The following is a 26,448-nucleotide window of genomic DNA, read 5'->3' on the forward strand; positions in this document are numbered from 1 at the left end:
CCACTTTAGCTGGAAGGCTATTCCATGCATCCACTACCCTCTCAGTAAAGTAATACTTATTAAACCTTTGCCCCTCTTAGTTAAGACTATATCCTCTTGTTGTGGTATTTTTTCTTCTTTTAAATATAGTCTCCTCCTTTACTAAGTTTATTCCCTTTATGTATTTAAATGTTTCTATCATATCCCCCTGTCTCATCTTTCCTCCAAGCTATACATGTTAAGTTCCTTTAACCTTCCTTTGTATCCTGCAATCCATGAACTAGTTTAGTAGCCCTTCTCTGAACTATCTCTTAAGTATCAATATCCTTCTGTAGATGCAGTCTCCAGTACTGCGTACAATACTCCAAATGAGGTCTCACCAGTGTTCTGTACAATGGCTTGAGCACTTCCTTCATTCTACTGCTGATACCTCCCCTTATACAACCAAGCATTCTGCTAGAATTTTCTGCTGCTCTATTACATTGTCTGCCTACCTTTAAGTCATCAGAAATAATTACCCCTAAATCCCTTTCCTCAGATGTTGAGTTTAGGACTCTATCAAATATTCTGTACTCTGCCCTTGGGTTTTTACATTAAGATGCATTATCTTGCATATATCCACATTAAATGTCAGTTGCCTTAATCATTTGCTATTTGGCTAATCCCTCCTGGAACATCAACCCTCTTACGTATTTTAGTATCATCAGCAAAAAGACATACCTTACTATCAAGACCTGCTGCAATATCACTATTAAAAATATGAAAGAGAATGGGTCCAAGTACAGATCCCTGAGGTACCCCACTGGTGACAAGACCATGCTTTGAATATACTCTATTGACTACAACCCTCTGTTGCCTGTCACTCAGTCACTGCCTTACACATTCAACAATATTGGAATCCAAACTTAAATATTGTAGCTTATTGATAAGCCTTCTATGTGCAACAATGTAAAAATCCTTACTGAAATCTAGGTAAGCAATGTTTACTGCCCCACCCTGATCTATTATTTTAGTTATCCAATCAAGAAAATCAATAAGATTAGTTTGGTATGATCTCCCTGAAGTAAACCCATGTTGTCTCTGATCTTGAAATTCATGTGATTGTAGATGTTCAATAATCATATGCTTTAACATGGTTTCCATTACTTTCCCCACTACTGAAGTAAGGCTTACTGGCCTATAGTTGCCAGACTCCTCCCTACTACTTTTCTTGTGAATGGGCACAACATTTGTTAACTTCCAATCTTATGGGACTATTCATGTTAACAATGATTGGTTAAATAAATCGGTTAATGGTTTGCTAGCACACCACTAAGCTCTTTTAATAGCTTTGGGTGTATTCCATCAGGTCCCATTGACTTATTTGTCTTTACTTTTGACAGTTGAAATAGAACCTATTCCTCTGTAAACTCACATGTAATAAATGACTCATTTGTCCTTTTTCCTAATTGAGGTCCCTTTCCTTCATTTTCATCTGTAAATACTGAACAAAATATTAATTGAGGCAGTCAGCTAGACCTTTATCCTCTTCTACATACCTTCCTTCTTTTGTTTTTAATCTAACTAATCCTTGTTTTACTTTCCTTTTCTCATTTATGTATCTAAAAAATGTTTTGTCCCCCTTTTTTTACTGACTGTGCTATTTTCTCTTCTGTGTGTGATTTGGAAGCTCTTATAACTTGCTTAGCCTCTTTCTGCCTAATCTTATAGATCTGTCTATCATCCTTATCTACCTTCCTGTTTTTTTTTATAATTACTAAATGCTAACTTTTTTTTTTTTTTTTTATATTTTAGCCGTGTCTGCGGAGTACCACAGTGGTTTCTTATTTTTTTTTGCTTCTACTGACAAGCCTAATGCAATTTTTCTGTTGCCTACAGCAGTGCAACTTTTAAATAATCCCATTTCTCTTGGACTCCATTTAACTTGCTCCAGTCTGATAATGACTCCTTTACACATATTCTAATTTTTGTAAAGTCTGTTTTTTTAAAGTCTAAAACTTTAGTTTTTGTGTGGTGTGACTTATATTAAACCACACTGACTGATGATCATTGGATCCTAAACTTTCACCTGCAGTTATATCTGATACCAAATCTCCATATTTTAACATCAAATCTAGTATGGCCTCTTTACGAGTTGGCTCCTCAACAACTTGTTTTAGAGACAATCTCAGTAGGGAGTTTAGAATATGTGCGCTCTTGGCACAAGCAGTTATTTTGGTTTTCCAGTTCACATCAGGAAGATTAAAGTCACCCATGATGATAACCTCCCCTTCATTGTCATTTTAGCTATTTCCTCAACTAGTAGATTATCTAACTCATATTTAGAGATACTGTGTGATTACCAAATTCTAATGGGGTTCGCGTCTTGGGGCGGGGGGGGGGGGGGCGGGGGGAGGGCAGGTGTCCAGGATCAGCAGGAATGGTTGGCAAGGGTGTTGAATTGGTAATGTTTATGGTTACATTTTTTTAATAATTAGTGTTTAATAAAACAAATGTTATTTATTGATATTAATAAAGTTGTGGCCTGTTTGTCACCCTCAACATCTTGTGTCTGTTTACTAAGGTAAACTAATAAAAAGGGTATTTAAAGGCAGGCCAAAGGCTAACCAGAAAAAGGGACATATGTGAGTGGGGGGGTGTAGATTTGGGGCAGGGAGGTCATTGAGTGAGCAATATAGTGTAACCCTATCTGAATCAATTAGAACGTATTACTGGACTCTAGAGTGGCCAGGCTTAACATGGCTGATATAGAACAGTCAGGAATAAGACAAAAATAAAGATAATCAGAAGTCAGGAGGGAGAGATATAAGAATGGATTGGACCTTATACTCTTCTTTATCTTCCACTAGAAGAGATGAAGGTGACATGACATGTTTTGTGTTTCAGTTACAAAGCAAGGGATTTTACTGAGAAATATGGAACACGTTTGATATACACAAAAAAGGCTAAATCAATTTATATGACACCTTAAGAACCTTTCATTTCAGACTGTCTATGAGTTTCAGGTAAATAAGATGAGGCAGCTGATGGATTTTTCAGAGTGTTTTGAACAGTGGAAGAGACACTTGGAGTACTGTGTGAGGTCCCAAGGTGCCTACTATGAAAGGGACTGAGGTGTCATTGTCCTATGTACAATGTTTCTTGTACCTTGTATCTTCTTCAATAAATGTCTCTACTTTTCATATTACATGGCTGGATACTTTGTGGACCGCCCTTGTATATATAGCGATGTAATGCACTCACTAATCTTGCTCATAAATGCTTAAATGTTTAATTAAGTCATCAACGTTTCAGTCCATCAAACTGGACTTCCATCCTGATTAAAGTCCAGTTTGATGGACTGAAATGTTAATGACTTAAAATAGTTAAGCATTCAGAAGCAAGACCAGTTAGTGCACAATGGAAAGAAGCCCTGCAGGATCTTTATCCAACTCTGCTGACAGTGTATAAGTGCATATTTGTAAGTAAACAGTATAGTTTTCATATGAATGCACAGCAGATTTTTTTGCGCAATAATGAAAATACAATTCCTTACCTGAACTTCATAAACTTGCAACAAAACAGCAAAGTTGGTTGTGTGGTTACAGAAACAGGTAGTTGTTTCTGGAAGTTTTTTTCTTAAAATGCATCCAGAGGTGGACCAACTGCCTCCATTTTCTGGGCTGGGATTATGAATAAAATGTAAAGATAAAAGAAAATGTGAAACACTATAATAAAAACAATAATATTCAAATAGTAATATACATGCAAACTGTTTTTTGCAACAGTGTGGAAAATGGTTTCTTGACACACAATGACTTTTTGTTATATAACTTGGTCATCATTTTCATTATTATTATTATTATTATTAGTATGAAAGATGAGGATCAGATAGGATCAGACAGGAACTCTGTGATACGCCAAAGTCTTATAATTTTTTTGCAGCACCTGTGTCAATAATAATTCAGACTAGTAAAATGGAGTAGATAGGTCCTACACTGTACTACGGCAGGATTTGTAGAGCCTGGTGGATACATCTCTAAAAACAATCTGTGTTTGAAAATGTTGTTAAAACAGATAAATAGGCAGACAGACACAAATTGTACTAATTACAAGACTAATCCTTAAGAGACACCACTTTATACAGCATTCTATGACTATACACTACAAGGCTCAAAGTTTCCACTCGCTCACTAGTCATTGGCGAGTAAGACCTCTGTCCTCGTGGCTTACAGTGGCAAGTAACATTTATGCTTATCTAGTAGCATGGGACTTTACATGTTGAGCTCCAATTTACTGCATGTATTTCTACCCCTTGCTGATGTAGTTGTTAGTGTGGTAATAAAGTTAAAATACACAGGTGAGTAATGAGTAAACACTCAGATACTATACCTGAGGCTGAAATTCCAGAAGACACACACTGGTCTCTGTTCCACCTTCTCTGAAGAGTTCTAAAAACATCAAAACAAGAAATGTACATATTTTAATACAGTCATTTTGAATATATAATCACAGTACAATTTTATTTAATGGTCTATAAAAGGAACACTGTAGAGTTAGGAATACAGATGTATATTCCTAATGCTATAGTTCTCCATTCATGAGTCGGACCCCTGCTGTCAGTGTTAAAATGGTGAGTTGGAAAACTCCAACTGTCTTGTTGAGATCATCGAGATTAATGATCTCACCAATCCAATGCTAAGAAAGGTTTGAAAGCACCTCTAGTGGGTTTCGGTAGGTTAACCCTGTGATGAGTGAAGTTACTAAAGCTGTGAGGCTGGCTACAACATTACATTTACCAATTTCTAGCATACACTGTTAGACTATTTCTATGTATTTCTCTATTTTATTGTTGAGTGCTTCTTAGACTGTTCACAGCCTCTATGTTTTAAGCTAAGCTCATGCTTACTTGTGCATGTTGTTAACTTATACATGTAGGTGAGGCGGGTGGGTCCCTGAGCCACTATGAGAGAGCCCATTAATTGAAACCTTACCTGTCCAGGTAGCTAGGCTGGGCCTTAACATCCACAAAGTTTAATGCCCCCCCGCCCCCCCCTGCATTAACATTAGACAACCTGACCATAATCATTGTCTTCCAGTGCTTTACACTAGGAGATTTATTTTTATTTATTAAACAAACAATAAAGTTTTCTGTTTTTTTACGGTTAAAATTGGGCAGTATTGATCTGCTTACTATTAGGTACCCTATATGACTTTCATACGTATCAGAGTTTCTGTACCCTGGTCTGTTACACATTATCTAAGCTTGACTTGCTCTTAAAGAAGGTGCAGATCCAGGCTTAGATGGTTCTCACAGATTGTTAATACAAGAAGCTAGGGGTTATGCTTAATTAAACATTGTGAACTACCTGTTACTCACTTGTCAAATTCTATCACTAAACTCCAATATCTTGCATAGTTAACTTTATTTACTGCTATGGTCAACGGATACTATCTCAAGTATAGATGTGTTTGTGAAAGCTTGGAGTAGTAACTGAGGTGACAGCCATCTGCTGTGTTATTGAACCCAGTGACTGATCTCTCCAACACCAAAGCCCTGGAAAACGCCCTTCATGGGTGCCAGCCCCCATAACTCCTGAATGGGCAGCCCAGCAAGTTTCACATTTACCGACTACTTTTCATATGCAATTGATGGACCTGCCAGGCAGGACTCTGACGTTATTCCAACATACCACCAGATTCACAGATTACAGATGCTGTATAACGGATCACCTGGCACCCTGACTGGGTACCTCCATTAACAGATGCTTCCTAGCTGACGCCGAGAACTATAAGCACCGCGCCGGACACCACAACCACCTCAGACTCCACAACCATCATAGCTTAACTGGAATCTCACCGTCTTCCTTCCACACTGGATCAACCTCTGACATCCAGGATCGTGTGGGAGAGAGCTCTCTCCTCCAGGAGAGCGTAACAAGAACAGCTCTTAAAAGAGCTAAGTGATTAGAGCCCAGGGGAGTATACAAAGTATAGCAATCCCCAGTGTGATTACAGCAGTTCCCCTTAATCACGAGACAAGACTATGTGTTGAGGGTCAAACAGGAACAGAAAGTTTAATGGTACACACTGGTCTTTTATACAAGTTATACAGCAAAGGTGATGCCCAGGTGGACCTGGTTGGGCACCGAATACAAAACATAGAAGCGAATAAAAACAGAGGTTTACATTCAGACACTCCCATACAGTGTACACAATCCCTCCCCTCTGCCTGTGATACAATTAACGAAGACAATGGACTAACTCAATTAACTCTGGAAAACACCCCAAAACATAACATATCCCCATAAATCTTACATCCCCTGATCTGGGTGAACAACATATGCAAAAATCACCCAGATTAGAGCAGGGGTTCAGGAAATTCCTGGAAGTCTCTTTTGACCGACCGCATGCACATTTTCATGCCCAAAACAGTTCCAGAGAATTAGGCTGTGCGGCCAGTCTATTTTCAATGTTTAAAGTGCACTATAGTACAAGGAAGGGTGGGGTCAGACAATAGCAAGTGCTGATGGGAGATTGAGAAGGGACAAAATAGCCAGTTTAAACTGGTCTGGCAGTGTCCCTGGGACAACGCCCTGCTGGAGAAACAATAGGACAGGAAAAAGGGGAAGAGGCACATTTTCCCATGGAAGTCCCTTTTTGCAGGGCCCAAAGGCTGGCCATTAGTCCTCTCCAAAAACCAGTGGTGAAATTGCTTTCGTCACAAATGCCACACTAGATACCAGTCTACAAGACAGCTTTCTGCAATGCATTACTGACGCGGTATAATTAAATTTGCAAATTATATGCGATCCTTGATAACTAAGTGTTGTAAGGAATGCTCAAGGTGGCAACCAGGAGGTTAACCACATCTTAACCCTATTTCTTCCCTGAAGGATACCCCATATAAAGGGGTATCCTTCAGGGAAGAAATAGGGTCACCTAGGGCGCCGGCCTCCTTGGGGTGCCCATATGTATGTTTCCTGGTGGGTTGCCTGCCCCTGTCTGGGGCCGCAGCGCTGGGCGAGCGGCTCTTGAGCCACCCCCAACGCCGGGCCGATCCTTACGGTGCCTGAAGGTGGGGGTGCCGGAAAGAGCCCTGGGTGGCCAGGAGATGGCCATCTGACCACTAAGTGGGCCCCCGAAGCTGTGCTTGGTAAGGCAATGCAGGCACCTGCTTACCTTGATGGCAGGTGCCTGCTCAGTCAATAAATGCTGGTATCCTGAGGAGAGGGGGACAGAGAAGGCAGGCGGCGAGGGAGGCTGTACTTGCAGCCTCTCACTCCTCCCTCGCACCCTCTGTGATACTACTCCAGGAAAAACTCCTCCTAGGTCTGGATAATAGAATCAGGAGGCACAATCTCAGGGTTAGAGGTATTACAGAACAGGATAATGGAGGCAAGGAAGACACTGACAAAATACTCACTAAATATTGAACAGAGATGCAGATATTAAGATCAAATTTGATCACGCTCACTGAGCAAGTCGGCCAAGATTACTACCTCAGAATAAACCAAGGGATATAATATGTAAAATTCATACTTTTGCCCTGAAAGATATACTTTATGAAGGACACTCTGTGACCTATTTCCCACGATCTGTCATAAGCCGCCCTGTATACTAGAAGAGCGTTACACCCGGTCACAAAAGCTTTGATGAAAATAACATCAAATACAAATGGAACTTTACCTTTGCCTTTACAACAAGTCAAGGTGCTATCCATTAAATTGCCTACAGATGTTAGGTCTTTCCAACAATTATTAGGACTTTCAGTGGATGATGTGAAAGATTGGACGGGCTTCTACTTGAGCCCATGAAACAAGCTCTGCAGAAAACTAAATGGCAAATGATGTCAAAGAAGCGTATGAATCAGAGAAGCAACACCATCATGCGATTAAGATAAGATGTCTATATCAATTGTTGCATGTGTTTTTTTTCTAAAGTGTATATAAATGTAGCTTACAAAAAATATCCTTTTATAAGCTATAATTGACAAGATATTTATATGTGCTTTAATGTTAAAATTGCAGTAATATATCGATTAATTGCTGTTCATAAAACATTCATATACTTTAATCCCCTAATGCCCCCAAAAAAGCACCATCATAACCGCCTAAGTAAACCTACAGCTGGATTGCTGCCCATGTTACCTCCTGAGAGATGCCTATTTTCACTTGTGAGCATTCCTTGGATAGTCACAAGTAGAGTTGAGCGAACCTGAACTGAAAAGTTTGGGTTCGTACCGAACATTACGTATTTTGGACCCCGGACCCGAACACGGACATATCACTGTATGTTCTGGTTGGAGTTCAGTGTTCGGCGATTTAATGACGCGTTTTGAAAGGTTGCAGGGCAGCCAATCAACAAGCGTTTGACTTGTGTGCCCTTAGAAGCCATCACAGCCATGCATACTAATGGCATGGCTGTGATTGGCCAGTGCAGCATGTTCACTGTTAAATTCCTCCTCCTCAGCCCCCACCCGCGACCTATTGTCCTCCCCCCGGGCCCCTACCCCTGAGCTGTGGGTGAGGGCCATAAATAAAAATTGGGGAGGGGGACCTAATGTCCTCCCCCCCGGCCCCCACCCCTGAGCAGAGGGTGGGGCCCATAAATAAAAATTGGGTGGGACCTAATGTCCTCCCCCCTGGCTCCCACCCCTGAGTGGTGGGTGGGGGCCATAAATAAAAATTGGGGGGGACCTAATGTCCTCCCCTCGGCCCCCACCCCTGCGCGGTGGGTGGGCGCCCTAAATAACAATAAGGGTGGGGGGACCTACTGACCTCTCCCCGGCACCCACCCCTGAGCGGTGCGTGGGGCCATAAATAAAAATTGGAGGGGGATCTAATGTCCTCCCCCCCGACCCCCACCCCTGCGCGGTGGTGGGGGCCCTAAATAACAATAAGGGGGAGGACCTACTGGCCTCCCCCCCTGGCCCCCACCCCTGAGTGGTGGGTGGGGGCCATAAATAAAAATTGGGGGGGACCTAATGTCCTCCCCCCGGCCCCACCCCTGCACAGCGGGTGGGGGCCCTAAATAACAATAAGGGGGCGGGGACAATAAATTGGCGGGGGGAAACTAATGTCCTCCCCCCCGGCCTCCACCCCTGAGTGGGGGCCATAAATAAAAATTGGGGGGGGACCTAACCCCTGGCCCCCACCCCTGAGCGGTGGGTGGGGGCCATAAATAAAAATCCCCCCCCAGGTGACTAGGGGTCCCCATACCCCTAGTCACCCCCCTCCCCCAATATAATTAACCCTACCTACCCCCCTCACCCTAAAAATAATGAGGGGGGACCATTAGCTAAATACCGGTAAAAAATACAAAATTTGATGTTTGATGTTTTCTTTCTTCTAAAATCTTCCTTTTTCAGCCCTAAAAAAGGCCAAATAAAAATCCAGAATAACCAACGCACTTAAAAAAATAAAAAATAAAAAAAATGACGAGCACAAAAAAAAAATCCTTCTTCACCCATGGAGGGCTCCGCGCAGACTGAGCTCTGCAGGGCGGGGGGATGCTTATAAAGCCTTGCCCCGCCTTGCAATTAGGCTCAGAGCACTCTGATTGGTGGATTTAAGCCATCCAATCAGAATGCTCTGACAGGTAAATGAAGTGACTGACAGGTAAGTCTCTACATTTACCTGTCACAGCAATCTGATTGGTTGGCTCGAAATCCACCAATCAGAGTGCTCTGTGTCATTTTACACAGCGTGGGAAAGTTCTTTGGAATTTTTCCACGCTGTGTAAAATGACACAGAGCACTCTGATTGGTGGATTAAGTAACTCCTATAGGATACAGGGAGCCAATGTAAGGACTGGCAGAGGCGTGATGTGTGAGAGGAAAATCAGTCTAGCTGCAGCATTCATTACAGACTGTAGCAGGGCAATACGGCTTTTGGGGAGACCAATCAGGAGAGGGTTACAGTAATCCATGTGGGAAATTACTACAGCATGGACAAGCTCTTTGGTCGCATCCTGCGTAAGAAAGGGGCGGATGCGGGCTATGTTTTGAGTTGGAACTTACAGGATTTGGCAACAAACTGGATGTGAGGCTCAAAGGTAAGGCCAGAGTCAAGTATGAAGCCAAGACAGTGTGCTTGCAAGGATGGACTTATGTGGATATCACTGACTTGAAGGTAGAGCGAGAGAGGAGGATCAGTATTTGGAGGAGGAAAGACAAGGAGTTCAGTTTTAGAGAGATTGAGTTTCAGAAAGCGTGAGGACATCCTGTCAGAGATGGAAGAAAGGCAAGCAGTGACACGTTGCAGGACGGCAGGGGAGAGGTCCGTGGAGGAGAGGTTATCTGATTGTTATCAGCGTACAGGTGGTAGTGGAATCCAAAAGAGGCAATAAGCTTGCCAAGAGAGGCAGTATAAAGAGAAAATAGAAGGGGACCAAGGACAGAGCCTTGGGGAACTCCAACCGAGACAGGACGAGGGGAGGAGGTATGCTTGGCAAAGGAGACACTGAATGAGCATTGGGAGAGATAGGAGGAAAACCAAGAGAGGATAGAGTCACAGAGACCGAGCGATTGAAGAGTTTGAAGGAGGAGAGCATGATCAACGGTGTCAAAGGCAGCAGAGAGGTCAAGGAGAAATAATATGGAGTAGTGACCTTTGGATTTAGCTGCGATTAGGTCATTAGTGACTTTGATGAGAGCAGTCTCAGTAGAGTGGAGAGGGCAGAAGCCAGACTGAAGAGGGTCAAGGAGAGAGTTGGAATTGAGGAAGCGAGACACACGGGTAAAGACAAGTCTTTCCAGAAGCTTTGATGAGAAAGGGAGCAGGGATATGGGACGATAGTTAGAGGGGGAGGATGGGTCAAGAGATGTTTTTTTCAGGATAGGTACTACAGTGGCATGTTTAAAGTCAGCAGGAACAGTGCCAGAAGAGAGAGAGCAGTTAAAGATGTGTGTTAGAGTGTCTTCTTTCTACAAGAGACAGATTATAGGGAGGGAACCGCCCCTAGATTGCATTCTAAAAATATTGCACTTGCCTATTATATCAACTATTATAAAAGCAAATCTCAGAGGGTGGCAAATTTATTATCTTCTAAGATTGCTTTACAATGAAAGAATTCAAAACAGATTCACAGGGGAGGTTTATTTTTGTAAAAGGGCTAATTGATAATACATTATTTACATTTGCTAATCTTTATGACCTTAAATGATAATCAGGTATCTTCCATTCAGACATTCATTCATTTGCAGAGGGTATAGGATAGTGTGTGTGAAGTAATGGGGACACACACACTGCAATATAGTACTTGACTGGGGAGTTAATAGCACGTTGACGGGTAGAGACGCATTGAGACGACAACAACTGTTAATTCAAAAGATGTTGCACACAAACCAGTTAATTAACTGTTGGCACATTCTTCAGCTGACAGGTAGAGATTTCTCTTACTACTCAAACACGGCAGACTGCTACATTAGATTGGATATGTTCTTTTTGTCCCATATGTATTTGCATTTACTCAAAAAAGCATCAATAGGGAATATCACGTGGCCAGACCAAGCTCCCATCTTTTTGACCCTTTCTCTTGATGATTCACATACTGTGACTCCACAATGACGTCCCTATTGGATGACCTAGGTGTCAGAGGCTATCTATGCAATATAGTACTTGACTGGGGAGTTAATAGAACGTTGACGGGTAGAGACGCATTGAGACGACAACAACTGTTAATTCAAAAGATGTTGCACACAAACCAGTTAATTAACTGTTGGCACATTCTTCAGCTGACAGGTAGAGATTTCTCTTACTACTCAAACACGGCAGACTGCTACATTAGATTGGATATGTTCTTTTTGTCCCATATGTATTTGCATTTACTCAAAAAAGCATCAATAGGGAATATCACGTGCCCAGACCAAGCTCCCATCTTTTTGACCCTTTCTCTTGATGATTCACATACTGTGACTCCACAATGACGTCCCTATTGGATGACCTAGGTGTCAGAGGCTATCTATCTTACTTTAACCCATTATTTTGAAGAGAATAATAATGGGTGTGACAAACTCACTATTTATCCTATTCTCAAGACATTTCCCTACTAGTTAATTTAATAAGTTTCCCTGAACACAAATATGTTTCCCCAATTCAGCAGCTACAATCTACCGAACACTGACCACCCCCCTGGCTCATTAACTACAAACTAACCACAAACTCCCGAAAGTGACCGAACTTTACCCCAGTGGCAATTCTGCTGTATTTGTGGCATCTGAGCGCTATTTGGACACCCCGGGGAGCGCTCAGATCCAGGCTATCCAGGGATATAATACTTGTGGGGGTTCCTATATGTGTTATGTATATTTTGGAGGTTTTGTATAATGTTTTGTACCTCTAGTGCCTGGAAGATTATTAGTTTAAGAAAAAGCAAGCTCTCTTATTTCCCAGACACAGAGGTGCCTGGGCGGACTTACTGTAAAAGTGAATGTTGGGGGTCTGTGTATGTAAGCTGGCCACTAGACCATAATAAAACATTCTTCTTGTACCCTTCATCAAGTCTTTTCTGATGTTTGGGTATACCAGAGCTATAATCACTATTTTGTTTGGGACTTGAGAGACTTATAACGGATATACTCAGTCGGAGTATAGGGGATCTGTTACACTGGTGGTAAACGGTAGGATTTTTCTCCCGAATGGATGTCCCATACCAAAAGAAGCTCAGCAGTACGTACACCTCAAGTGAACCACACTGAAAGAGTTACTGGAGGCTCCAGCGAGATCGGTAAGCAACAAGCCGGAAGCCGGACTCATCGCCAAACTCGTGGAGAGCAACCAAACCAGTAACACCGCAATGGACAGCACTGAGCAGACTGATTTTCAAAGGCGGACTTACCGTACAAGTGAATGGAAACCCTTTGCTGGGGGTCTGTGTATATAAGCTGGCCACTGGGCCATAATAAAACATTCTTCTTGTACCCTTCATCAACACGTGGCTGATGTTTGGGTATACCAGAGCTATAGTAACTATTTTGCTTTGAGATTTGGGAAACTTAGAACGGAAACTTAGAACGGGGATCCGTTACAATGGGGAAACCAGTAACTCCTGGATGTGGGAAGCTCACAAACGTGTGGTAAGGGGGATCCTAATTAAATGTGACTCTCTTATAAAATGGTGAAGGATTGAAATATGCTAGGACAGATTGAGTGTCATAGATAAATAGGAGATGGCCCATAAATGTAATTTATGACCTTAGGCTTTTAAACATCTCAAAGCCTTGAGAATTTAATTGAATTACACTCAATGCTTACACATAGTACTTTCAACTCACATGGAAATAGGAGCGGAAATGTTTTAGCCAAAGCTCTTAAAAATAAACTCCAAAAATCATTTATAGCTAAAATATATATATCTAAATATCTGTCTGTCCTCTCCTGTTCTCTCCCCACCCCTCCTAAATACTGTCTCTGACTGCCTCTCTGCTATTTACAACTGGATGGATGACCACTTCATTAAACTCAACTTGTCCAAAACTGAACTTCTGGTCTTTCCTCCCTCAAGTGTTACTACTCCTGCATTTGTCTTTCTCCAAGTTAACAATGCTACCACCAGCTCCACCATGCAGGCTTGTTGCCTAGGTGTTCTCTTTGACTCCAACCTCTTCTTCACCCCATCATGTTCAGTCTGTCGTCAAATCCTAAGGTGCTGGTCCATGCCACTGTCATCTCTTGCCTTGACTACTGCAATCCACTTCTCAGTGGTCTTTGTGCTCCCAACTTGCACCGTTACAGTCTATAGTAAATGCGGCGGCGAGGCTCATCTTCCTGTCCACCCGCACCTCCCACGCCTCACCCCTCTTTTAGTCCCTACAGTGGCTTCCCATAAGATATAGGGCTCAATTTAAAATTCTGGCTCTTGCTTTCAAATCTCTACATAATGCTGCTTTCGCCTATCTATCCTCCCTAATACACAAGTATGTCCCATCTAGGCTCCTACGCTTTGCTGAAGACATGTCTATCTTCTGTTTGTACTCCCACCTCTGTTGCTCACCTTCAAGACTTTTCTAGGGCTGCACTGTTCCTGTGGAAATCCCTTCCCTTCTCTCTTAGATGCCCACTTAGTCTCCACTCCTTCAAAAAATAATTAAAAACTCACTTCTTCACAAAGGCATATCAATTAAACTGTTAATAGCTCCCAACTGATTACTCTCCTGTAACTGTCATTACTTCTCTAATACTATCCTTACCTTTTGTGTCACTATACTCCACTCCCTCTAGCATGTAAGCTCATTGAGTAGGGCCCTCAACCCCTCTGTTCCTGTGAGTCAAGCTTACAATTACTTTTGTTAGTCCACCCACTGTAAAGCGCTGCAGAATTTATTGTCGCTATATAAATCATAATAATAATAAAAGATTATATAATTTGTAATGTCTCAATAGATCAGAAATAGCTAATAGAGAATATCAAGTGACTACTTAAAGAACCACTCTAGTGCCAGGAAAACATACTCGTTTTCCTGGCACTAGAGTGCCCTGAGGGTGTCCCCACCCTCAGGGTCCCCCTCCCGCCCGGCTCTGGAAAGGGGAAAAAGGTTAAAACTTTGGCAAGAGCTGCGCGCGCATTCAGCCGGTCGCATAGGAAAGCATTTACAATGCTTTCCTATGGACGCTTGTGTGCTCTCACTGTGATTTTCACAGTGAGAATCACGCAAGCGCCTCTAGCGGCTGTCAATGAGACAGCCACTAGAGGCTTTGGGGGAAGGCTTAACCAATTTATAAACATAGCAGTTTCTCTGAAACTGCTATGTTTATAAAAAATTGGGTTACCCCTATCTGGACCTGGCACCCAGACCACTTCATTAAGCTGAAGTGGTCTGGGTGCCTAGAGTGGTCCTTTAACAAGGGGCCTATCTGCAGAAAAGGTGGGAAAACCTGAGGCCCTTTTCTCCTCTGAGGAGCTAGCAGGAGTTCTTAAGTAATTACCATCTGAGAATAGTCCAGGACCAGACAAACTGTTAGGTATTATAATACCTTTGGATTTCATTTTTTTTAGACACCCTAAACGCATTGCTTCCAGAATGTCAGTTACCACATTCAATGCTTAAGGCCCTAATAGCAGAAAAACAGAAACTGGGAAAGACTATACAGATTGCATTAACTATAGGACAATGTCACTGATCAACACAGAATTAAAAATGTTTGCAAAATTATAAGCTAATCGTCTCAAGCCCTATTTGCAGCAGATGGCCCTTACTGCATTTCTCTCACTTTGGCAGGATCAAAATCCTGAAAATGACGATACTTTCCAAATTATTGTACATGTTACAGGTCCTTCATACGATATCAAGCCCTTGTTTATTCTTCAATACACTTAAGCATTTGTTTCTTTCCTTAATACGGAGTAAAAATAAAACACGTATAGCATACAATATCCTGATGAGGAGCAGGAACAGAGGTGGCCTGGGCATTCCTCATATATATATATATATATATATATATATATATATATATATATATCAATACTATTTAGCTAACTTGTTCAATAGAGTAGGGGAGTGGATGGACATTGACAATAGGAATCCATGGGTGGGAGTGAAACAGGGCTTTGTTTCTACCCCCTGGCATACCCTCCCATGGTAGACTTGTAATAAAGGAAGATTAGTGTCCCGCTCACATCCCCTGCCATCCCCACCGGAGCTAAGTTTTTTAGCTTCCTAACTTGAGTGTTCCATTATCACTTAAATATATTTTTATTTTCCATACAATTTAGTACTGTGGTGTACTATTTATATTTTTCTGTCAAGTGGACTACTATTTAGTCCATATTTAAAGATCTGTGAAAGGTACAGTTTTGTTGTCATATATTGCACTTTATTCACTTAATATAAGCGCTACACTTTTTGGGTTTAAGTTACACTTTTTGTGGTGTATTTGGAAAGATTATACACTCAAGTGTTATGGCAGCTTTTTGTAAAAATTGTACATGGTATATTACGGTCATATTAATTGAGTTATTTATTTCACTATATAGCGCTAGTACCATTTACCACTCTTTTGTACAATACAACCCCTAATGATTACAAATGGAAACCTGTACCAACTATACTATGAACTAGGCCTATGTGACCTTCAGACCACATACTCTCTACCTTCCAATGTCACCTGTTCAAATGAAAGCCATGCTAAGAGCAGAACCCGACCCTTCAGACCACCGGTCACTGACTTAACCTCAACAAATTTAGAAAAAATGTGTTTCCAATTGGCCCAATACATAAATCCTTTTCCATATGCTGCACAACTATCACTCAAAGGCCTTTGGAGCTGCCATAGAGATTCATGAGGTAATGGAACAGGGACCTAGACCCAGACTTGACCCATGATGAATGGAAACTAGTTTTTAGTACCCAGAAAGGTCTTTCCTCCTGTTCATCACACCTGGAGACCACACATAAGATATTAGATTGGTGGTCTCTAGTGCCAACTAGACTAGCGAAAATGCACTCACCCATTAGCAATAAATGTTGGAGATGCTTAATTTATGGTGGACATGCCAACCTATAACATATTACTGGGAGGATATAGCCAAACTGATACATTATGCGATTAGCTTCCATATGTAATCCCAGATCAAGACATGCATACTATACCTACTACCAACTAACCTTCCCAAACCACTATTGAAGGTTTTATACTTACTTCTTATTTTAGCGACTATATTAGTGGCTAGGTAATGGAAGTCCCTCAACATACCCACCATCAGAGAAGTAATGGCACTCATTTCAACCCCTTTATAGTACAAAGCAATGCTTAGGAACCAAAGATAACTAGGCAAAAGGGTCCAGACTGGAGTGACTTCAAGTCAAAGCAAGCCAACATCAACAACTAATATTTTAATAAAAATATTTTTTAAGTACCATTAGACACAGGAAGACAAAGAGCTTCTATAACTGATACTCCAATTTAGTCAAAAAGCTCACTGACTGACATGATTGACCCATAGCTAAGTCTAAAGGCATGGTCCCTTCTTAAATACAGAGGACTGTAACCTTTGTGGACATTCAGTGTTTTATTGGGGTCCTGGTCAAATGCCTGGGGCAGCACTGTTTTTTTACCCCTCTCTGTTCCCCGCTCCCTCTTTTCTTCTTCTTTGCTCATTTATTATTGAGATCTGGATGTGTATTGCTTTGTGAACTTACAGAACTACTGTATACTTAAGTATAGTGGAATAACATTGTAAGGGGGATACTAGTACAACACTTTAATAACTGCTATGATTTTACACTACAGATGTATCTTTATGACTTCTTTGTCTATTGTATGATTTTGCGTGCTTCATCTTTAATACCTTTAAGCTTTCTCTCCATAACATTAATACAATTAACTTTTTTTTTTTAGAGAAAAGCCTATAACATAATCTGTACACCTGCGAATAGGCTCTTCAAAATTGGGGCATATATAATAGATTTGTGCAGGGTGAAAAAATTTAGTTACAATATTGCCTGGCTGTATCAACAATTTTTGCAATGACAATTCTGACTTGTCAAAATATGTATGAATGCAAAACAAAAAATAGGAAATGAGGGAACATTTTTAATTTTTTTTGTTTTATAATGATTGCTCTAATGTTTTTCATTTTGCTATCTTGTATTATGAAAAAATGGGAAACAGGTGTAATTTGAAGTAAAAAAAGAAGAGGATTAAGCAAGAATATGAAAGGTACAAGTCCGTCATGTTGTGTTCCATTCTGCGCAAATGTCTGGCCTTGGCTTCTGGTATCCAGTACTTTACAATTCTTGTTTATTTTTTCTTGTTTTTTTCTGGTTTTCTATTCTATGTCTAATTTTCTTTATGCTGGGTTTTCTGGATTAATTCCTTCAGTCCGTCCCTGGAATTCCCAGTCTCCTGGATTCCTTTAAATGTTTGTTTTTTTGTTGCCACACCTATTACTTTGCCATTAATCCTTTTTGTCTCAGTCTGTTCCTGCAAGCAGTGTTATCATTTCATCTGCTCCTTTCTTTGTAGGTAAGTACTGTGTGTGTTTTATTGTTGTATATTTAGTCATGCATATCTAGGCAGTTAGGACCCACCGTATTTGGAGTACTTTGGTGCAGTGGTGGGCTGCATAAGTCTTGGCCATTTATGTATGTCTAAATCTCCAATGTTTATTACATTTATAGTACTTAGTTATTTCTTCTCTTTTTTGCCTTGTATCTCTTGTCTTGTTTTATTTTGTCTTGTATCCCCAGTTCATGTACAGGCCTGTCCTGTTTCCCTCATGTATTGTGTAAATGTTCTGGGTTCTGCTTTCTGTACTGCTCTGTGTAACGGCTACCCAGGTAGAGATAGGGTATCTGCCGTTGGAGACGTCCTTTTCCCTGCAAGCTGCTGTGGAGAAGTCAAGCTGGTATAATCCCATCCACGATATCCAGAACAAGAGTCAGGTTCAGCTGTAACAGGAGCAGAATAACATTCCCAAATAATCCCCTTCCAAGAACGAGACGAGGCTACGTTTTGAAGGGTCAAGAAGATCTGAGGACTGGAACACCCAGCCTGCTTTTTATTACCAAACAGTACACACAGAACACACCCAGGGGGAGGTTGAAAATAACCAATCATATGCATGGTAACACCCCCACGTCTCCTCCCCTCAGATAAACACATAACATAATTATAACATACAGTATTTTACCCCAGTTCTGGATGTACCCCCAAAACAGGGGGTACACCTTTAAGTCCAGCACCGCTTGATAGGTCTTGGTTAGGAGAACAATATGTCCAAATTTCAGCTCATTCGGTTGAGGGGTTCGGGAGTTATGGATGTTTGAAGTTTTGACCGACCGCACGGATTTTCTAGCCGAAAAGAGTTCCACAAGTTTTGGCCCTGCGGTCGGTCTCCGTTTGCCTGTTAAAACTCTACGAAATTCTTGTCATCCACAACTATCTCCGTGTTGCTGAACTCCCCATAGAAGATTAAGTGTAACTACCGAACGGCCCGTTGTTCGGTAGTTTCAGCACGAAGTTCTGGGCGCATGGAGGTCTCAGCGGTGTTCGCCTGTTTGTGTATCCGTTTTTAGTTCCATGCGTTCACAGGCAAACACCGCTGTTCATGCGTAAGATGGCCGCGAACACGTGTAAGTCCCGAAATGGCGGCCACCTATATGTTACACACGGAGTTCGTGCTGAACGATGCGAACGGCTGGGAACAAGCTGGGAGGGTAAAACATGCTTTTATTATACATCAAGGTAGTCCGGTGTTCGGTAGAAATATGCCGAAAAGGAACGAATTAAACTACCGAACAGATGCTTTATCATGCATATCACTGTCTTATTCCACAGGGCTTAGGAGATGAAGTTCTGTTACACTCTGGGTCTGGGTTCTTCTAGTCTTGTCTTATCTTGTTTGGTGCCTATTCTAGTCTTGCCTTATTTTCTAGCACTGGATACTTATCTGCTTAATATCAGCTCCTAGCATCTGCTAAGCTGCATCAGGGCACTGGTATGTGGCCACACAAAACCTGGTGCTCAACACCATGGGCGTGTGATAACCCTGCACCAGACCCTGACTGTCCAATTCCATGCTGAGACTCCTATCTTCATCATCAGGCACACTGGGGTCAATGAATGCAGTGTGTGTTAGTGTAATGAATGCAGTGTGTGTCAGTGCAATGAATGCAGTGTGTGTGTGTGTCAGTGTAGTGGATGCAGTGTATGTGTCAGTGAAGTGGATGCAGTGTGTGTCAGTGTAGTGGATGCAGTGTGTGTCAGTGTAGTGGATGCAGTGTATGTGTCAGTGTAGTGGATGCAGTGTGTGTGTCAGCAGTGTAGTGGATGCAGTGTGTGTTAGTGTAGTGAATCCAGTGTGTGTGTCAGTGTAGTGGATGCAGTGTGTGTGTCAGTGTAATGGATGCAGTGTGTGTGTGTCAGTGTAGTGGATGCAGTGTGTGTGTGTCAGTGTAGTGGATGCAGTGTGTGTGTCAGTGTAGTGGATGCAGTGTGTGTGTCAGTGTAATGGATGCAGTGTGTGTGTCAGTGTAGTGGATGCAGTGTGTGTGTCAGTGTAATGTATGCAGTGTGTGTGTCAGTGTAATGGATGCAGTGTGTGTGTCAGTGTAGTGGATGCAGTGTGTGTGTCAGTGTAGTGGATGCAGTGTGTGTGTCAGTGTAGTGGATGCAGTGTGTGTGTCAGTGTAGTGGATGCAGTGTGTGTGTCAGTGTAATGGATGCAGTGTGTGTGTGTTTAGTAGTGTATGCATGTAAATGTAATGTTATCCCCCCCCCTCCCTGTTTCTTACCTGGTTCAGGCAGGGGGGAAGATTATTTGATCCCTGGTGGTCCGGTCCGGTGCCATTGTGCCCCCCCCCCCCGCCCCCCCCGGCTACCTATACTTGCAGAGGGGCCCCAGCGGACTGTAGCTGTACTTTACAGCATTTCCTGCTCTCAATCCCGCGAGATGTGGTGTGCGCGCCACGCGGAGGCGGAGCGTTGCCATGGCAACGCTCTAACGGCCGCCCATCTCGTGGGAGTTAGAGAGCAGGAAATGCTGTAAAGTACAGCTACAGTCCGCTGGGCCCCCTCTGCAAGTATAGGGAGCCGTGGGGGCCCGCGGCTGCACCTAAATATAGCGATCATCGCTATATTTAGGTGCAGAGAGTAATTGTGGGGTCCCGGACTGCCTGGCCCCCCAGGACCGCCGGGCCCGTGACAACCGTCACGGTTGTCACCCCCTGATGGCGGCCCTGCAGCTATATAAGAGAAACTTTACATTTTTCAAGTTTTTTTTCCTTTTGTATTTCACCAGTCTGACTGTTCCTGTCCAACCTAACTCTGTCAACTACTGGCACTATACCCACGCCACCCCCCTGCTCTGCCTAAGAGTTGTGGTAGCAGTAGTGCAGGTGGTAGCACCAATGGTAGGTTGTGACAAATGCACAAAATCGCTGACTGCTTGCCCTAGTAGTTTCTTGTTCTGCTTCTTACCTCAGTAATACAGACTCGTGGTATCTTTGCAAATGTTGCTTCATACTGGCACTAATGAGATGACTTTTCATTCACCCCAACTAACTTCTTCGCAGCACAATTTTCACTTTACAAGCTGGCCTTCATGGTTGTATTTAAAGTGATCCCAAACGTTGTTTTGTTGGATTGATACAATAGCCCCCTCACTTTGTCATGTGGGCGATGAAGATCCAGGTGGATTTGTCGTAAAAGTGGTGATGCTGGTGCTGATTATGGTAACATTGACAGTGGATGACCACTTGTGCCAGCGGACACAATTGCAATCTCCAACTCAAAGTTGTTTTAAGTGGCACTGGCAGTAGCTGGTTAACTACATACAGCAGTAAGGTAAACCTAGTATAACACTACAATCAATGATCCAAGATAGTTTCCTTGCCCATTAGTACAGCACGGGTAAAACACACAGTATCACTGCTGGTCTGTCTCCCTCAGTAGCTTCCGTCTAAGTGTCTAGAAAAATCCTGCTTGAAAGTATAGATATAAATGTTTTACTGCTCCTATTTTTTTCCCTCTATCATTCAGATGTCACTTGATCAATGAATAAAATCAACATTTACTGGCTGTAACCTAACTATTAATAATCTTTCTACCTCTTGAAAGGAGCAGACATTTATCTTATACATAAGCAGTGGTGTATTTAGGATTTGTGCTGCCCTATGCAGGACGGTGCTCGGGCAACCCTCCCTAATTTAAATTGTCCCCACCCCTTCCTGTCAAGTCCTCACTTTGACTGAGAGACGCTCACTCACTGACAGACGCACACTCTCACTGACAGACGCACACACTCACTGACAGACGCACACACTCACTGACCAACAGACGCACACACTCACTGACCGACAGACGCATACACTCACTGACCGACAGACGCATACACTCACTGACCGACAGACGCATATACTCACTGACCGACAGACGCATACACTTACTGACCGACACACACACACATTCACTGACCGACACATACTCACTGCCAGGCACACACACTCACTCAAATTCACTGACACACACATTCGTTGAAACACACACACACTCACTCACACACACACTCACATTCGCTGACACACACACTCACATTCACTGACACGCTCACTCACATTCACTGACACGCTCACTCACATTCACTGACACGCTCACTCACATTCACTGACACACTTACATTCACTGACACCCCCCCGCTCACAATTATTATTATTTTTTAAATTGAAATCCACCCAGCCTCCCTACTTTTGGGATAGCTGGGTGGATATTTCACCGGGGGTCCAGAGTGATGCCGTGAGCTGAAATATAACGTCATATTCCGGCTCCCGCAATTACTGCAGGTCGCGCAAGGGAGCTGAGCAGAGAGAGCTCAAGGGAAAGTGCTCGCCCACCTGCCCTGGGGAGCCCAATGGTGGCCAGGCGGCCAGCTCTTGGGCTCCCATAAAACGAAGCAAACAAGGTATTTGCCTGGGCATTTGGGGGCAGCATTTTTTGCCGCCCCTGGAATTTTCATCTTTGTGTGAGGAAGGGACAGAACAAAGAAAGACAGGGATATGTCATAAAGCCTCTATTAGTGTAAGGTCCATTGAGTTTTCTTCATGAATACCATGGGTCATTAAAGGGACACTATAGTCACCAGAACAACTTTAGCTTAATGAAGCAGTTTTGGTGTATAGAACATGCCCCTGCAGCCTCACTGCTCAATCCTCTGCCATTTAGGAGTTAACCCCTTAAGGACTGAGCCAAATGTACACGTTGTGAACAAAACAAAACGCAAACAAAACAAAACGTAAACAAAACCTGGCATTTGCGCTATATGTCTGCCCAACCATAATCCCCCTCTTTCATATTAAATGCACCCCCCTTATTATTCAGGGGAAACATGGCTTTCATTTAATATCAAATATTTAGCTATGAAAAATAATTTAATATGAAAAAAATGGTAGAAAATAAGAAATGTTGTTATTTTTTTAGTTCTACATGACATTTTAACTGTCAATGTCATAATACTGTTTGCTTTAATTGCAATAAAATACACATATTTGTATTCAGCAAAGTCTCACGTGTAAAACAGTACCCCCTATGTACAGGTTTTATGGTGTTTTGGGAAGTTACAGAGTCAAATATAGCACGTTACATTTAAAATTGAAATTCGCCAGATTGGTTACGTTGCCTTTGGGACTGTATAGTAGCCCAGGAATAAAATTTACACCCATAATGGCATACCATTTGCAATAGTAGACAACCCAAGGTATTGCAAATGGGGTATGTCCAGTCTTTTTTAATAGCCATTTGGTCACAAACACTGACACATTTGTTTGTGTGTGAAAAATGCAAAAAACGCCAATTTTGGCCAGTGTTTGTGACTAAGTGGCTACTAAAAAAGACTGGACATACCCCGTTTGCTAATACCTTGTGTTGTCTACTATTGCAAATGGTATGCCATCATAGGGGTAATTTTCATTCTTGGGCTACCATAGAGTCTCAAAAGCAACGTAACCAATCTGGCGAATTTTAATGTGAAAAAAATGAAACACAAGCCTTATATTTGATGCTGTAACTTTTGAAAACACCATAAAACCTGTACATGAGGGGTACTGTTGTACTCGGGAGACTTTGCTGAACACAAATAGTTGTGTTTCAAAACAGTAAAAAGTATTGCAGCAATAATATCGTCCGTGTAAGTGCTGTTTGTGCGTGAAAATTTTAAAAAAACGTCACTTTTACTGTCGATATAATCGTTGTAATACATTTTACTGTTTTGAAACACTAAAATTTGAGTTCAGCGAAGTCTCCCGAGTAGGACAGTACCCCCCATGTACAGGTTTTATGGTGTCTTGGAAAGTTATAGGGTTAAATATAGTGCTAGCAAATTAAATTCCCTTTACTTTCGGCATGGGTTGTCCCGATAATTGTAATTAATTAAGATACCTAATTATGTAAAAATATTACATAAATATATATGTAGAATTAATATATGTATATATATATATACGTATGTATATATATAATTTTTTTTAAATCGTTTTATTTATATATAGGTGTATTTATAGTGATATATACATATATATTTATGTATATAGATATATATATTATTTTGTTCTACGTGTATTTTGATATAAATATATATATTAATATCACAATACAGTTACGTATTTACATATTTTTATATTATATATAAATATATATATATATATATACCGTATATACTCGAGTATAAGCCGACCCGAATATAAGCCGAGGCCCCTAATTTTATCCCAAAAAACTGGGAAAACTTATTGACTCGAGTATAAGACTAGGGTGGGAAATGCAGCAGCTACTGGTAAATTTCTAAATAAAATTAGATCCTAAAAAAAATATATTAATTGAATATTTATTTACAGTGTGTGTATAATGAATGCAGTGTGTGCGTATGTGTGTGTGTGTATGAGTGCAGTGTGTGTATGAGTGCAGTGTGTGTATGAGTGCAGTGTGTGTATGAGTGCAGTGTGTGTATGAGTGCAGTGTGTGTGTGCATGAATGCAGTGTGTGTGTGTGCATGAATGCAGTGTGTGAATGCAGTGTGTGCAGGGCCGGTGCAAGGATATTTGCCGCCGTAGGCAAAAAATTTTTTGCCGCCCCCTCCCCCCCCCACATGTCCTGACTTCCCCTCCTCCTCCCTCAGTGGTCCTTACCTCCCCACCCCCGTGTTCCTTCACTCCCCCCCCCCCCAGTGGTCCTGACTCACCCCTCCCCCAGTGGTCCTTACCCTCCCCTCCCCTAGTGGTCCTTACTTCCCCCTCCCCTCCCATAGTGGTCCTTATCCCACCCCCTCCCTCTCATAGTGGTCCTTATCCCCCTTCTCCCTCCCATAGTGTTCCTTATCCCCCCCCATCCCTCCCATAGTGGTCCATATACCCCCCCCCTCCCTCCCATAATGGTCCTTATACCCCCCTCCCTCCCATAGTGGTCCTTATCCCACCCCCTCCCATAGTGGTCCTTATACCCCCCCTCCCTCCCATAGTGGTCCTTATACCCCCCTCCCTCCAATAGTGGTCCTTATACCCCCCTCCCTCCAATAGTGGTCCTTATACCCCCCCCTCCCTCCCATAGTGGTCCTTATCCCCCCCCTCCCTCCCATAGTGGTCCTTATACCCCCCTCCCTCCCATAGTGGTCCTTATACCCCCCCCCCTCCCATAGTGGTCCTTATACCCCCCCCTCCCTCCCATAGTGGTCCTTATACCCCCCCTCCCTCCCATAGTGGTCCTTATACCCCCCCTCCCTCCCATAGTGGTCCTTATACCCCCCTCCCTCCCATAGTGGTCCTTATACCCCCCCTCCCTCCCATAGCGGTCCTTATACCCCCCCTCCCTCCCATAGCGGTCCTTATCCCCCCCTCCCTCCCATAGCGGTCCTTAACCCACCCCCTCCCTCCCATAGTGGTCCTTATACCCCCCCCCCTCCCATAGTGGTCCTTATACCCCTTTTTTTTTATTATTATTATTTTTTTTTTTATTATTTTATCTTATTTTTTCGTCCCCCCTCCCTGCTTGATATATGGCAGGGAGGGGGGCTCTCCTTCCCTGGTGGTCCAGTGGCAGTTCAGTGGGGGGAGAGGGGGGCTGGCAGAGCTGTACTTGCCTGTTCTGCAGCTCCTGTCAGCTCTCTCCTCCTCTGCGCCGTCCGTTCTGCTCTTCTGTCAGCTCCCAGTGTAAATCTCGCGAGAGCCGCGGCTCTCGCGAGACTTACACTGGGAGCTGACCGAGGTGCTGAACGGACGGCGCGGAGGAGGAGAGAGCTGACAGGAGCTGCAGGAAAGGTAAGTACAGCTCTGCCAGCCCCCCTCTCCCCCCAGTCTGTATTATGGCAATGCAAATTGCCATAATACAGACTCTGACTCGAGTATAAGCCGAGTAGGGGTTTTTCAGCCCAAAAAATGGGCTGAAAAACTCGGCTTATACTCGAGTATATACGGTAACAATAATTATATATATATATATATATATATTTAATCAGTATCAGTCTACGTGTAATTTGATAGTAATATATATATATTATATATATATATTAATAGTAAAATACACCTAGACAGTGTATGTGTGTGTATGTATATGTGTATATACTTAGATCATATATATATATGATCTAAGTATATATATATATATATATATATATATATATATATATTACACTTATTTAATTTATTTTATTTTATTTCCAGCCAGCAGGGGGACTGTCATTACAGTTAGTCCGCCTGCTGGCAATGCCTAATCCAGCTAACCCGGCCATGTGATTGTGAGGTCCTCGCAAGGACCTCACTCTCACATTGCCGGGGGCCCCCCAGGAGGGAGGATCTGCCGCCGGGGGCTCCCTGGGAGTCCCCCCAACCGTGATCACCGGCGTGGGATCGCCGGCGTGGGATCACCAGCGACCGGGTAAGTTAAAAAAAAAACGGAGGGCTTACTGTTATGCCCGGCGGCGTTTAGAGCCGCTTAAAATAGGGCGTAATAGTACGCCCTCCGGTCTTAAAGGGTTAAATCCCTTTGTTTATGAACCCTAGTCACACCT

The 26,448-nt window shown here is 42.6% G+C and overlaps 1 protein-coding gene across 1 annotated transcript in view; it reads right to left on the reverse strand.

Moving 5' to 3' along the window:
- Positions 1 to 26,448, reverse strand: part of ADGRD2 (adhesion G protein-coupled receptor D2) — a 642,889-nt gene that overhangs the window by 373,372 nt on the left and 243,069 nt on the right. The window contains exons 13-14 of the mRNA XM_063432309.1: positions 4,351 to 4,409; positions 3,515 to 3,641 (exon numbers count right to left, since the gene is read on the reverse strand). Coding sequence (XP_063288379.1) covers positions 3,515 to 3,641; positions 4,351 to 4,409 — 186 coding nt within the window. The remainder of the gene's footprint in view (positions 1 to 3,514; positions 3,642 to 4,350; positions 4,410 to 26,448) is intronic.

The sequence above is a fragment of the Pelobates fuscus genome, chromosome 9 (genome assembly GCF_036172605.1).
Source record: "Pelobates fuscus isolate aPelFus1 chromosome 9, aPelFus1.pri, whole genome shotgun sequence".
NCBI lineage: Eukaryota > Metazoa > Chordata > Amphibia > Anura > Pelobatidae > Pelobates > Pelobates fuscus.